At 45.6% G+C, this 14,745-nt stretch overlaps 1 protein-coding gene across 1 annotated transcript in view; it reads left to right on the forward strand.

Moving 5' to 3' along the window:
- Positions 1–12,465, forward strand: part of LOC147990284 (uncharacterized) — a 31,456-nt gene extending 18,991 nt beyond the window's left edge. The window contains exon 5 of the mRNA XM_087537846.1: positions 11,977–12,465. Within this exon, the coding sequence (XP_087393972.1) occupies positions 11,977–12,465 (489 nt within the window). The remainder of the gene's footprint in view (positions 1–11,976) is intronic.
- The last annotated feature ends 2,280 nt before the right edge of the window (positions 12,466–14,745 follow it).

The raw sequence follows: 14,745 nt of genomic DNA on the forward strand, positions 1-14,745 counted from the left end.
CCAAACGCCACAATCCTTGGTGTCTAGCCCAGACGCCATGGGCCTCGGCGTCTGGCCCAGGGCCAGACACCATGGTCTCCTGCGTTTGGCCCCCTGGCCTCCGCAAAACTCCTTTTGCACCGACTTATAGCCCCATGGGCCTGACCCCTTGGCCAAACCATATCATCCAATATATGAATCTTTACCTCCGGACCATTCCGGAGCTCCTTGTCATGTCCGTGATCTCATCCGGGACTCCGAACAACATTCGGTCACCAACATACATAACTCATATAATACTATATTGTCAATGAACGTTAAGCGTGCGGACCCTACGGGTTCGAGAACTATGTAGGCATGACCGAGACACCTCTCTGGTTAATAACCAATAGCGGGACCTGGATGCCCATAATGGATCCTACATATTCTACGAAGATCTTTATCGGACAGACCGCATAACAACATACGTTGTTCCCTTTGTCATCCGTATGTTACTTGCCCGAGATTCGATCGTCGGTATCTCAATACCTAGTTCAATCTCATTACCGGCAAGTCTCTTTACTCGTTTCGTAATACATCATCCCGCAACTAAGTCATTAGTTGCAATGCTTGCAAGGATTATAGTGATGTGCATTACCGAGTGGGCCCAAAGATACCTCTCCGACAATCGGAGTGACAAATCCTAATCTTGAAATATGCCAACCCAACAAGTACATTCGGAGACACCTGTAGAGCACCTTTATAATCACCCAATTATGTTGCGACGTTTGGTAGCACACAAAGTGTTCCTCCAGTATTCGGGAGTTGCATAATCTCATAGCCATAGGAACATGTATAAGTCATGAAGAAAGCAATAGCAACAAACTAAATGATCAAGTGCTAAGCTAACGGAATGGGTCAAGTCAATCACATCATTCTCCTAATGATGTGATCCCGTTAATCAAATGACAACTCATGTCTATGGTTAGGAAACATAACCATCTTTGATCAATGAGCTAGTCAAGTAGATGCATACTAGTGACACTCTGTTTGTCTATGTATTCACACATGTATTATGTTTTCGGTTAATACAATTCTAGCATGAATAATAAACATTTATCATGATATAAGGAAATAAATAATACCTTTATTATTGCCTCTAGGGCATATTTCCTTCAGTCTCCCACTTGCACTAGAGTCAATAATCTAGTTCACATCGCCATGTGATTTAACACCAACAGTTCACATCACCATGTGATTAACACCCATAGTTCACATCGTCATGTGACCAACACCCAAAGGGTTTACTAGAGTCATAATCTAGTTCACATCGTTATGTGATTAACACCCAAAGAGTACTAAGGTGTGATCATGTTTTGGTTGTGAGAGAAGTTTAGTCTACGGGTCTGCCACATTCAGATCCGTATGTATTTTGCAAATTTCTATGTCAACAATGCTCTGCACGGAGCTACTCTAGATGATTTCTCCCACTTTCAATATCTATCCAGATTGAGATTTAGAGTCATCTGGATCAGTGTCAAAATTTGCATCGACGTAACCCTTTACGACAAACCTTTTTGTCACCTCCATAATCGAGAAACATATCCTTATTCCACTAAGGATAATTTTGACCGTTGTCCAGTGATCTACTCCTAGATCACTATTGTACTCCCTTGCCAAAAATAGTGTAGGGTATACAATAGATCTGGTACACAGCATGGCATATTTTATAGAACCTATGGCCAAGGCATAGGGAATGACTTTTATTCTCTTTCTATCTTCTGCCGTGGTCGGGCTTTGAGTCTTACTCAGTTTCACACCTTGTAACACAGACAAGTACTCTTTCTTTGACTGTTCCATTTTGAACTACTTCAAAATCTTGTTAAGGTATGTACTCATTGAAAAACTTACCAAGCGTCTTGATCTATCTCTATAGATCTTGATGCTCAATATGTAAGCAGCTTCACCGAGGTCTTTGTTTGAAAAACTCCTTTCAAGCACTCCTTTATGCTTTGCAGAATAATTATACATTATCTCCGATCAACAATATGTCATTCTTGGAACCATTTCCAATACACATCGTCACTTCACCCTTAACTAGTCTATGTTCATTCTGCAACTCCCGTTTTGAGTTACTATTCTTAGCAACTGAACTACTATCAAATACTGAGGGGTTGCTATAAACACTAGTAAAGTACACATCAATAACATGTATATCAAATATACCTATGTTTACTTTGCCATCCTTCTTATGCGCCAATTACTTGGGGTAGTTCCGCTTCCAGTGACCAGTCCCTTTGCAGTAGAAGCACTTAGTCTCAGGCTTAGGACCAGACTTGGGCTTCTTCACTTGAGCAGCAACTTACTTGCCGTTCTTCTTGAAGTTCCCCTTCTTCCCTTTGCCCTTTTCTTGAAACTAGTGGTCTTGTCAACCATCAACGCTTGATGTTTTTCTTGATTTCTACCTTCGTCGATTTCAACATCACGAAGAGCTTGGGAATCGTTTTCGTTATCCCTTGCATATTATAGTTCATCACGAAGTTCTACTAACTTGGTGATGGTGACTAGAGAATTCTGTCAATCACTATCTTATCTGGAAGATTAACTCCCACTTGATTCAAGCGATTGTAGTACCCAGACAATCTGAGCACAAGCTCACTGCTTGAGCTATTCTCCTCCATCTTTCAGCTATAGAACTTGTTGAAGACTTCATATCTCTCAACTCGGGTATTTGCTTGAAATATTAACTTCAAATCCTGAAACATCTCATATGGTCCATGATGTTCAAAACGTCTTTGAAGTCCCGATTCTATGCCGTTAAGCATGGCGCACTAAACTATCATGTAGTCATCATATTAACCTAGCCAAACGTTCATAACATCTGCATCTGCTCCTGCAATAGGTTTGTCACCTAGTGGTGCATCAAGGACATAATTCTTCTGTGCAGCAATGAGGATAAACCTCAGAGCACGGAACCAATCTGCATCATTGCTACTAACATCTTCCAACTTAGTTTTCTCTAGGAACATATCAAAAATAAAATAGGGGAGCTAAACGCGAGCTATTGATCTACAACATAGATATGCTAATACTACCAGGACTAAGTTCATGATAAATTTAAGTTCAATTTAATCATATTATTTAAGAACTCCCACTTAGATAGACATCCCTCTAATCCTCTAAGTGATCACGTGATCCATATCAACTAAACCATGTCCGATCATCACGTGAGATGGAGTAGTATCAATGGTGAACATCACTATGTTGATCATATCTACTATATGATTCACGCTCGACCTTTCGGTCTCCGTGTTCTGAGGCCATATCTGTTATATGCTAGGCTTGTCAAGTTTAACCTGAGTATTCCACGTGTGCAACTGTTTTGCACCCGTTGTATTTGAACGTAGAGCCTATCACACCCGATCATCACGTGGTGTCTCAGCACGAAGAACTTTCGCAACGGTGCATACTTAGGGAGAACACTTATACTTTGATAATTTAGTGAGGGATCATCTTATAATGCTACCGTCAATCAAAGCAAGATAAGATGCATAAAAGATAAACATCACATGCAATCAATATAAGTGATATGATATGGCCATCATCATCTTGTGCTTGTGATCTCCATCTCTGAAGCACCTTCATGATCACCATCGTCACTGGCGCGACACCTTGATCTCCATCGTAGCATCATTGTCGTCTCGCCAATCTTATGCTTCCACGACTATCGCTACCGCTTAGTGATAAAGTAAAGCATTACAGGGCGATTGCATTGCATACAATAAAGCGACAACCATATGGCTCCTGCCAGTTGCCAATAACTCGGTTACAAAATATGATCATCTCATACAATAAAATTTAGCATCATGTCTTGACCATATCACATCACAACATGCCCTGCAAAAACAAGTTAGACGTACTCTACTTTGTTGTTGCAAATTTTACGTGGCTGCTACGGGCTTAGCAAGAACCGTTCTTACCTACGCATCAAAACCACAACGATAGTTTGTCAAGTTGGTGCTGTTTTAACCTTCGCAAGGACCGGGCGTAGCCACACTCGGTTCAACTAAAGTTGGGGAAACTGACACCCGCCAGCCACCTGTGTGCAAAGCACGTCGGTAGAACCAGTTTTGCTTAAGCGTACGCGTAATGTTGGCCTGGGCCGCTTCATCCAACAATACCACCGAACCAAAGTATGACATGCTGGTAAGCAGTCTGACTTATATCGCCCACAACTCACTTGTGTTCTACTCGTGCATATGACATCTACACATAAAACTTGGCTCGGATGCCACTGTTGGGGAACGTAGTAATTTCAAAAAAATTCCTACGCACACGCAAGATCATGGTGATGCATAGCAACGAGAGGGGAGAGTATTGTCTACGTACCCTCGTAGACCGAACGCGGAAGTGTTATATCAACGCGGTTGATCTAGTCATACGTCTTCACGATCCGACCGATCCAAGTACCGAAAGCACGGCACCTCCGAGTTCTGCACACGTTCAGCTCGGTGACGTCCTCGCCTTCTCGATCCAGCAAGAGGGGCAAAGTAGTAGATGAGTTCCGGCAGCACGACGGCATGGTGACGGTGTTGGTGAAGAACAATATCCGTAGGGCTTCGCCTAAGCACTACGAAAACTATGACGGAGGATAAACTAGAGGGGACGGGGTTGCCGGCACACATCTTGGTGTTTCTTGATGTGTCTTTGGTGCTAGCCCTGCCCCTCTATTTATATGTTGAGCCCTGGGGTCGAAACTTGGAGCAAAAGCCTCCTCAAAGTCGGTTTTGCCCGAAAGGCAAGAGTCCCACTCGGACTGCAGGACCAAACACCACAATCCTTGGCGTCTGGCCCAGACGCCATGGGCCTCGGCGTCTGGCCCAGGGCCAGACGCCAGGGTCTCCGGCGTTTGGCCCCCTGGCCTCCGCAAAACTCCTTTTGCACCAACTTATATCCCCATGGGCCTGACCCCTTGGCCAAACCATATCATCCAATATATGAATCTTTACCTCCGGACCATTCCGGAGCTCCTCGTCATGTCCGTGATCTCATCCGAGACTCCGAACAACATTCGGTCACCAACATACATAACTCATATAATACTATATCGTCAGCGAACATTAAGCGTGCGGACCCTACGGGTTCGAGAACTATGTAAGCATGACCGAGACACCTCTCTGGTCAATAACCAATAGCGGGACCTGGATGCCCATATTGGCTCCTACATATTCTACGAAGATCTTTATTGGTCAGACCGCATAACAACATACGTTGTTCCCTTTGTCATCCATATGTTACTTGCCCGAGATTCGATCGTCGGTATCTCAATACCTAGTTCAATGTCGTTACCGGCAAGTCTCTTTACTCGTTCCATAATACATCATCCCGCAACTAACTCATTAGTTGCAATGCTTGCAGGGCTTATAGTGATGTGCATTACCGAGTGGGCCCAAAGATACCTCTCCGACAATCAGAGTGACAAATCCTAATCTCGAAATACGCCAACCCAACAAGTACATTCGGAGACACCTGTAGAGCACCTTTATAATCATCCAATTATGTTGTGACGTTTGGTAGCACACAAAGTGTTCCTCCAGTATTCGGGAGTTGCATAATCTCATAGTCATAGGAACATGTATAAGTCATGAAGAAAGCAATAGCAACAAACTAAACGATCAAGTGCTAAGCTAACGGAATGGGTCAAGTCAATCACATCATTCTCCTAATGATGTGATCCCGTTAATCAAATGACAACTCATGTCTATGGTTAGGAAACATAACCATCTTTGATCAACGAGCTAGTCAAGTAGATGCATACTAGTGACACTCTGTTTGTCTATGTATTCACACATGTATTATGTTTTCGGTTAATACAATTGTGGCATGAATAATAAACATTTATCATGATATAAGGAAATAAATAATAACTTTATTATTGCCTCTAGGGCATATTTCCTTCAGTCTCCCACTTGCACTAGAGTCAATAATCTAGTTCACATCGCCATGTGATTTAACACCAACAGTTCACATCACCATGTGATTAACACCCATAGTTCACATCGTCATGTGACCAACACCCAAAGGGTTTACTAGAGTCATAATCTAGTTCACATCGTTATGTGATTAACACCCAAAGAGTACTAAGGTGTGATCATGTTTTGGTTGTGAGAGAAGTTTAGTCTACGGGTCTGCCACATTCAGATCCGTATGTATTTTGCAAATTTCTATGTCAACAATGCTCTGCACGGAGCTACTCTAGATAATTTCTCCCACTTTCAATATCTATCCAGATTGAGATTTAGAGTCATCTGGATCAGTGTCAAAATTTGCATCGACGTAACCCTTTACGACAAACCTTTTTGTCACCTCCATAATCGAGAAACATATCCTTATTCCACTAAGGATAATTTTGACCGTTGTCCAGTGATCTACTCCTAGATCACTATTGTACTCCCTTGCCAAAAATAGTGTAGGGTATACAATAGATCTGGTACACAGCATGGCATATTTTATAGAACCTATGGCCAAGGCATAGGGAATGACTTTTATTCTCTTTCTATCTTCTGCCGTGGTCGGGCTTTGAGTCTTACTCAGTTTCACACCTTGTAACACAGACAAGTACTCTTTCTTTGACTGTTCCATTTTGAACTACTTCAAAATCTTGTTAAGGTATGTACTCATTGAAAAACTTACCAAGCGTCTTGATCTATCTCTATAGATCTTGATGCTCAATATGTAAGCAGCTTCACCGAGGTCTTTCTTTGAAAAACTCCTTTCAAGCACTCCTTTATGCTTTGCAGAATAATTATACATTATCTCCGATCAACAATAATTATACATTATCTCTTTGTTCTAGAATCTTTCGTATCATAATTGCCCAAATGTTTTTCTACATGATTTGTTTTTACTTTATGCCTTACAACGCATAATTCCATGAATCTTAAAATAGATTAGCTTTCTTATAAAAACTAGATGATTTTGAATGAAATGAACTATAAGAATTAAACAACATCTACATCATGCATATATGACTAAAAGCTTATATGCTATAATGTGGTATTTATTCATAATTTAGTTGTCAAATCTCATGCGTGCAATGCACATGTACCTTACTAGTCTAAATGGTGTCCATGTGTGTGTTGTGCGTGTTAAACACATTGTACGTAGTATATCATACTAGTCTAAATTGTCTTTTTTTGGTACATGTTAAGCTTGTTCTCCCGAAATTTCAAGCCGCGCCTTGTTATGCCGAAATTTCAAGCTAGCGTCTCTGTCTATCGTGCTGCGAAACTCCCGCCTCTTCAACCCGCACCTTGTTAGCCCGAAATATTTAAGATATATCTTTGTCTCGCTGTACTCCGACAACTCCCTCCATCTCAACCCGCACCTTGCTATTCCAAAATTACAACGCGCGCGAAAACTACCACCTCCTGTGAAATCCCGACACGCGAAATGCCCGTGATACCCCTGAACCGAAAGAACCGCCTCAAATCGGTGGGGTTACTTTCGTAACTTACCCCACATTTCGGAAAAGCGCGTCCCTAAGCCATGGTTCCCCACTCCCATCCCATCCGCCCACCCATTCGTACACCGAGGCCAGCAAAACCCGCGAAGCCCCACACCCTCCTCCGTCCGCCACCCAGCCGGAGCCTCTTCCCCGATGATGTCGTCCATAGCAACACCTCGACGTCCCTCATCCACTGTACCGGATGAGGATCCACCGTCGATCTGGTCGTCACGCCGGTTCAGCCACCCCGTCCTCCACCTCCAAGGAGCTTCCCCGATGTTCCCCTCGTCTTTCGCGCCACCTCCATTCCCACACTGCCATCTTCACCTACACCATCGGAAGAGCATCATTATCACCGTTTCCTCGGATGAAGCTGCGGCCTAATCGGCGCCACCAAAGAGGTTGTACACTAATCGCCGTATTTTCTTCTTGTTTCAATCTCACGGTGCTGCCGGCGCTCGGTCCCGAGCCAACACGGCGCGGCTCCATCCACGCCTGCGTCGCCGGCCACTTCCTCCATGGCGTCGCTCGCTCGGCGGCGACGTCCACATCAGTAGCAGATGCTTCTACTTTAGCTCTCGCTCGCGCTGCTGCTGTGCTCTTGCTCTCGGTCCCCTGCCTGGTTTGCTCTTGCTCTTGCTCGCGCTGCTGCTCTCGCTCTTGCTCTTCCTTGCGATGCTACTCCGATTTAGCTACACTTCAGTCGACTGAATCAACTTTTGGGTCAGTCGATTTCAGGGGGTGGGGGGCTCGTCGGAGTTAAGGAAGAACCAGCCGCAGCGTGGAGGAGGGCTCGCCGGAGAGGTACCCCACTACCTATCTTAGGGTTCAGGGTGGGGGAGGTGGTCGCCGGCGGTGGTGGGGCGGTGGTGTGGGGATCGCCGGAGAAAAAGCTCGGCACGGGGAGGGGGGGCTACAGGGATGGCCAGTGCGGCGGCGGACCGGTGGTGGGGAGTGTTTTCGGGGCGGGCGGGGCGGCGCACCGCCGGCCGCGGGCGGGGCGGCTGTTTGGCCGGTGGTGGCTGGTGGCTCAGGGGGGTGGAGGTTGAAGATGAACAGCAGGCCCTTGATTTCGTGTCCAACGGCTGCAAAATCGACTGACCGGAGATGGAAAAGTCAGTCGACTGACTTGTAGCCTCACCTCTAGTGCATTCAGTTTCAACAGTAAAATTCAGTTTCGACGGCAAAATTTAGTTTTGACAGTTAAGTTTAGTTTCGACAGTTAAATTCAGCTTCGACAGTTAAGTTCAGAGATGAGCGGCCGATGTATACATCTAGCACTTTGTGGTTATGTATTTTACGTTATCTATTGGAGATGTTATTAGAATTCCACTCAGGTTAACGTTGTCTCTCTTGTCCTGCTTCAGCCTCGGCGTTGTACAACTCACCGGAGCTGCTCCAACGACGAAACCCTCCATCACAGCGGAGCAGTACCTCGGGCTCCATATCCAGACGCCTAAGATCTTCTTCCCCTCCTCCGACAGCCAAGTCAGCCGGAGCATCCTCACCAGCCACCCAATCACGCTGAGATCGACATGGCTTCGCCAAAGAGGTTGTACACTTCTTGTGGTTTGACTTAATCTCAACATGCTTCTTTGCATCCTGTGATCTTCCAATTCTTGTGAACCAAACACCCAGATTGGGAGAAATCCTGTGTTTTAAAATTCTCTATTTTATACATGCATTCCTATCCTATTCCTGTCTATTTCCTATCCCTGCATTGTTAGAATCCTCAAATTCAAACAAGCCCTTACACAATTACTTCTGTTACACATATGTGTCAAAGAAAACCTTGTGTGGTTTGTCCTGCTCCAGCGGTGTTGTGTTCCACCCTAGCTCAGCTGCTCCAACAACGGAAGGGTTCACCACAGCAGGGATCCGCTCTCCAGATTGTCTTTCGCCGCCTCAGATCTTCTTCCCCACCGCCGGCAGCCACGGCAACTGCATTACCATCATCAACTGAGCAGATGACCTTGAGGACTACACGGGTCCGTGAGAGAGGTCGCACTCTTCCGTTTCTGCTTACGTTATGCATCGCTTAATATGATGACATGCTACTTTATCGTCATGTTCACCTATTAGACTCTGACTCGGGTCCAAACTTATGCTGAAACTTGAGTTTTTAAATGGTTGTGGGGTACATATTGGGGCAGCAATCAGTACTATCTGTCTACTATCTGGTTAATCTCGGGTGTCTGCTATGAGTTTCATGTTGGGTGCAAACAAACATTAAAGGAGCCATTATCTGTATTTTTTAACTAAAGCTATTATCTGCCTGCTATCATTTGTTTTGGGTCTATCCACAGTATGCTACCATCACTCTGGATTTGTCCATGCACTCCTTACAATCTCACTATGTTTTATTCCTATGCATGTCAGTTATTGTACACAATGGAACTGAACATGTAGATCAAAAGAGACGAGCCTTGCGTGGCAATAAAATTTCATGCAGACGTCGCTCCATGGTGGGCGCAATGGCTGCCCCCCTCCACCCATTTCGGATCGTAATCAAGAGGAAGATAACTGTTCTGAGGGGGATTCAGATGCAGAAGACCACTCCTATTTACCCCATGAGGTCTTCGCTCTAACTTGGCATGCTGATGTTGGTAATATCATGCATATGGTGCCTTGCATTGCTTACTGTATACATCAAAGATGTCATCTGCTTAGTTTAGACATGCTTTGTGTCAATGCCATCTGTTTAGTTTCTTTATCATATATGTGAATCATGCAATGCCATCTTGTTTAGCCAGGAATCATATATGTGAATTTTGCAATGCCACCCAGGTTAGACAGTCATCTTATATGTGAATTATATCATGACATCATTTTTTATTGCATGTTAAATTTTTCAACAATTTTAGTACATTCAATTACTCTTCCTGTGCATCAGCCATTCGACACGGTCATGGAAAAATCTAGAGTGGAAACAAGTTCTTCAGAGTAGACAATGCTATTTGATGAAGCGCATGTCTTGTTGGTTACAGATAGCTCCTCAGAGGATGATTCAGACACAGATGACCAGTCCTATCCCCCCCCCCGAGGTGCATGCTCTAACTTGGCAGGGTTATGATGCTCATATCGTGCGTATGGTATCTTGCATTGCTATGTCATTTTCTTAGTTTAGATATGCTTTGTGTGAATGCCACCTGTTTAGTGTCTAATTACCATATATGTGAATTATGCAATGCCATCTTGTTGCAAGACATTATATATGTGAATTATGCAATGATATCTTGTTGCAAGGCATTATATATGTGAATTATGCAATGCCATGCTGTTTAGCCAAGCGTCATATATGTGAATTATATCATGTCATCCCTTTTTTGTATTTCTCATTGCTTTTGTCGACAATGTTTGTATATTCAACTGCTCTTCCTATCAGCCATTTGAATTGGTGATGGAGAAATCTGGAGTGAAAATGTGACGCCCCGAGACTGATGTGCCAGGTGTCTTCCAGTTATTCGCTGTCGTTGCCATGTCATTTGCTTGCGTGTCGCATCTTACCATGTCATCATGTACATTGCATCTTCATGTTTTCAAAACTTGCATCCGTCCGGGTTCTCCGAGTTCTCTCCGTTGTCCGTTCTGAGCCCAACCACACTTGCACGCGCCCGCGGCATGTCCGAAATAGCATTTTATAAGTGGCCGGAAAATGTTCTCGGAATGGGTTGAAAGTTGGCGTGCGGTCTTATTATAGTGTAGATAGACCGCCTGTCAAGTTTCATCGCATTCAGAGTTCGTTTGATAGCCCAACCGTTAAACTATAGCGGCAACAGTAGCCGGTCTAACGTCGGACATTTTTGGTCTCCGGAAATAGTCGCCGGGCCTCCCTCTCTTCTCTTCTCTCAGCTCGAGACCGTCTACATAGCCCACTACCTACTGCCAGGCCCAACCTAACCTCTCTCGTCAGCCCGCGGCACTCCTCGCGCGCGCTTCCGAAAAGTTGTCCCGGACCCGACCCGAGCAGTCGTCACCGTTGGGTCCGTATCATCCCCTAAAATCTACAAAACATCTCCATTTTTATTTTTGGTCTCCCTAACCTATTTATTCGCGACCGTCCGATTAAGATCGGAGGGACCTTTTACCCCTAAACCTAAACGGCTTGCTATATATATACAGGGCAAACCCTAAAATCTAGGGACATTGTCCCATCCACCAAATCCCTCTCCTCTCCGCCGCCACCCACTCACCATCCCCATCGGGATCCTCCTAGATCCATCCACCCATTCCCAGCCGATCCTGACCAACTCCCTCGTTTTCAGCATCAGGCCAACCTCCTCCTCCGCTGGATCTACCCAATCCCGCAACCTCCTCCCGCAGTACGCCCGTCCTCAAGCCCCTGCCCCGAGCCTTCCCGTGCTCCTCCTCCTCGCCTCGTCATCCGGCGCCGCCGCCAGGGACCGAATCAGCTAGCAAGATGAGCGCCGATGCCTGCTTCTTCTTCATCTTCCCGGGCTCCTTCTATTTCCTTCTCTCATCACCCTTCTTTTCTCTCTTTCTGTGAGCAGGGGATCGCCATCGACAGCCGCAGCAGCGAACCTCCATGGACCCCGGCCGCCGACTCGGAGCTCCCCGTCGCCAAGTCCCGCGCCCCTGCTTCCCTGAGACCCGCGTTGTCGCAGCCGTGCTCCTTCCCCGAGCGTGCCTTGCCGTCGTCCATCCGTGCGGGCCGTCACCCGTTCGTCTTCGATGGATCCGCGAAAACACCCGTACGGGACCTCGTCAGCCTCTTGCTCCTTCGCCGCCCCACGTCCCGCGCCATGGAAGCCCGTGCGAGCTCCCAGTGCCGCCTCGTCCTTGCTCCACCACCATCTCCGGGAGGCAACGCTCACGCCGCTATTTACCTGTCGCTGCCGTTTTCCTTCAGAAACGAGAAGAGTGCAGCGTCCCTGCCCTTCGTTGACCGATTCCAGATCGACCGCGCCCTCCCCGTCGATCGCCTGGGCCACCCCTCCCGCGCCTCCAAGACCCAGCGAGCCTCCTCAGCCTGGCAGTGACCGGCCCAACCGCAAGCTCCGAGGCCCAGCTCCCTCCTTCACATGAAGCCCAGCTACAGCAGCGCACCAGCCGCCATTGCGTCCCGATCGAGTGCCTGGGCCGGCCTCGACTTGTGCTTCTTCGTGGCCCAGCAAGACGTTGAGGCCCAGCCTCTCCACCAGCCGGTCTCCTCTCCGAACGGGCCGAGGCCCAATGTGAGCAGCTCCCCAGCTCTGTTCCAGATCCAGCCCGTTACATGTTTTTTTCCAACGATTTTCCTAATTTTCCAGATGCTGCCTGTTTTGCAGAAAAGTCCCCCTAGATCATGCATATAATAACTCCACAACCGTGCATCGGATCTAAATAAATTATATATAAAACTTGCTTAGTTTTTCATCTAGTTTCATATTATGCCATTTTCATCCATGTTTAACATGTTTAAAATGTTGTTTGATTAATTTTTGCTCTATGTCATGTTAAAATGCTTTAATTCATAACTATTTAACCGTAGCTCCAAACCTAACAAACTTTATATGTAAATGGGGTAGAAAAATGCCTAGTTTAACATGATGCACTCATCTAGCATGTTTAACAACTCTAAAATATGGTTTAGGGCAGAACAGGACCTAACCTAATTTATGCATATGGGGAATTACCGAAATTGTTGTTCGTTGTTTCCGGCCTCACTTAAACTTGACTAGATAGGTAGTTTTACTTTGCTTCACCTCTTGCCATGTTAATAAACATTTAATTTTTGTTGGGTACTTAAACGAGATCAGACTAAATAACTTAAATGTGGTGTTTCGTCAATATGCAACGGAGTTGCATATTGAGCTCCACTTAATTTGTAGGATTGTTTGTGCACTTTGCCTTGCCATGCATATTTAAACCGGACATGCATCATACTTGATTGTGCATCATGCCATGCTTATGTGGTGGTTGTTTACCATGATTGTTTGCTTCTTTCCGGTGTGGCTTCTTCGGGTTGGTTCCGATAACGTCGCGTTTGTGAGGACCCGTTCGACTACGTCCGTTTGTCTTCTTCATCGACTCGTTCTTCTTCCTTGCGGGATTTCAGGCAAGATGACCATACCCTCGAAATCACTTCTATCTTTTCTTGCTAGTTGCTCGCTCTTTTGATATGCCTATGCTGTGATACCTACCACTTGCTTATCATGCCTCCCATATTGTTGAACCAAGCCTCTAACCCACCTTGTCCTAGCAAACCGTTGATTGGCTATGTTACCACTTCGCTCAGCCCCTCTTGCTGCAGCTCCACCTCATACCTTTACCTTACCCATAAGCTTAAATAGTCTTGATCTCGAGGGTGCGAGATTGCTGAGTCCCCGTGGCTCACAGATACTTCCAAAACCAGTTTGCAGGTGCCGATGAGTCCGTGCAGATGACGCAACCAAGCTCAAGGAGGAGCTCTTTGAAGATCTTGTCTTTTGTGTTGTTTCGTTCTAGTTGATCTGTAGTGGAGCCCAGTTGGGGTCGATCGGGGACCTTTGTCGCATTTGGGGTTCCTCTTTTATTTTGGTTCCATAGACGGACCTTGATTGTATTTGGTTGTTGTAATGCTTTATTCATGTAATTGTGTGAAGTGGCGATTGTAAGCCAACTATGTATCTCTTTCCCTTATGTATTACATGGGTTGTGTGAAGATTACCTCACTTGCGACATTGCTTTCAATGCGGTTATGCCTCTAAGTCGTGCTTCGACACATGGGAGATATAGCCGCATCGAGGGCATTACAAGTTGGTATCAGAGCCTTCCCCGACCTTAGGAGCCCCATTGCTCGATCGAATTAGCGGACGAGTTGAGTCTATAAAAATGTTTTGAGTCATTTAGCAAGTATATATCGGAGAGTTTAGGAATTCTTTTTACTCCCCAGTCCCTTCATCGCTCTAGTAAGGAATCCTGACGTAGAGTTTTGTCTCTTCTCTTCTCAAATTTCACAAAAAAAAAATTTAGGATCACGCGGGTATCTTGGAATCGTTCCGATGGTTTTGTGACGAGAACATTGTTCTTGGTGCCTCCTGTCATTTAGGGGTTGTGGTAGTGTCCTGGGGAGTTGAGCTCCGAGGTGTTGTCATCACAATTTTATCGTTGCAGTTCTGGAATACCTGAGATTAGTTTCGCCGACATCGAAAATCTCTTTTATGCAGTTGTTGGTGAGATAACCTCGACGCCACCCAGTACTGGGGCGGGAGTTCGGGAGTATTGCCATAACTCGTATAACGGATGCTTTTCGAAGGTTGAGGTAAATGATTTCCGAAGGTTTCTTGGTTATGTGTTGA

The sequence above is a fragment of the Triticum urartu genome, chromosome 1A (assembly GCF_056163025.1).
Source record: "Triticum urartu cultivar PI428250 chromosome 1A, HENAU_Tu73, whole genome shotgun sequence".
In the NCBI taxonomy this organism is placed as follows: domain Eukaryota; kingdom Viridiplantae; phylum Streptophyta; class Magnoliopsida; order Poales; family Poaceae; genus Triticum; species Triticum urartu.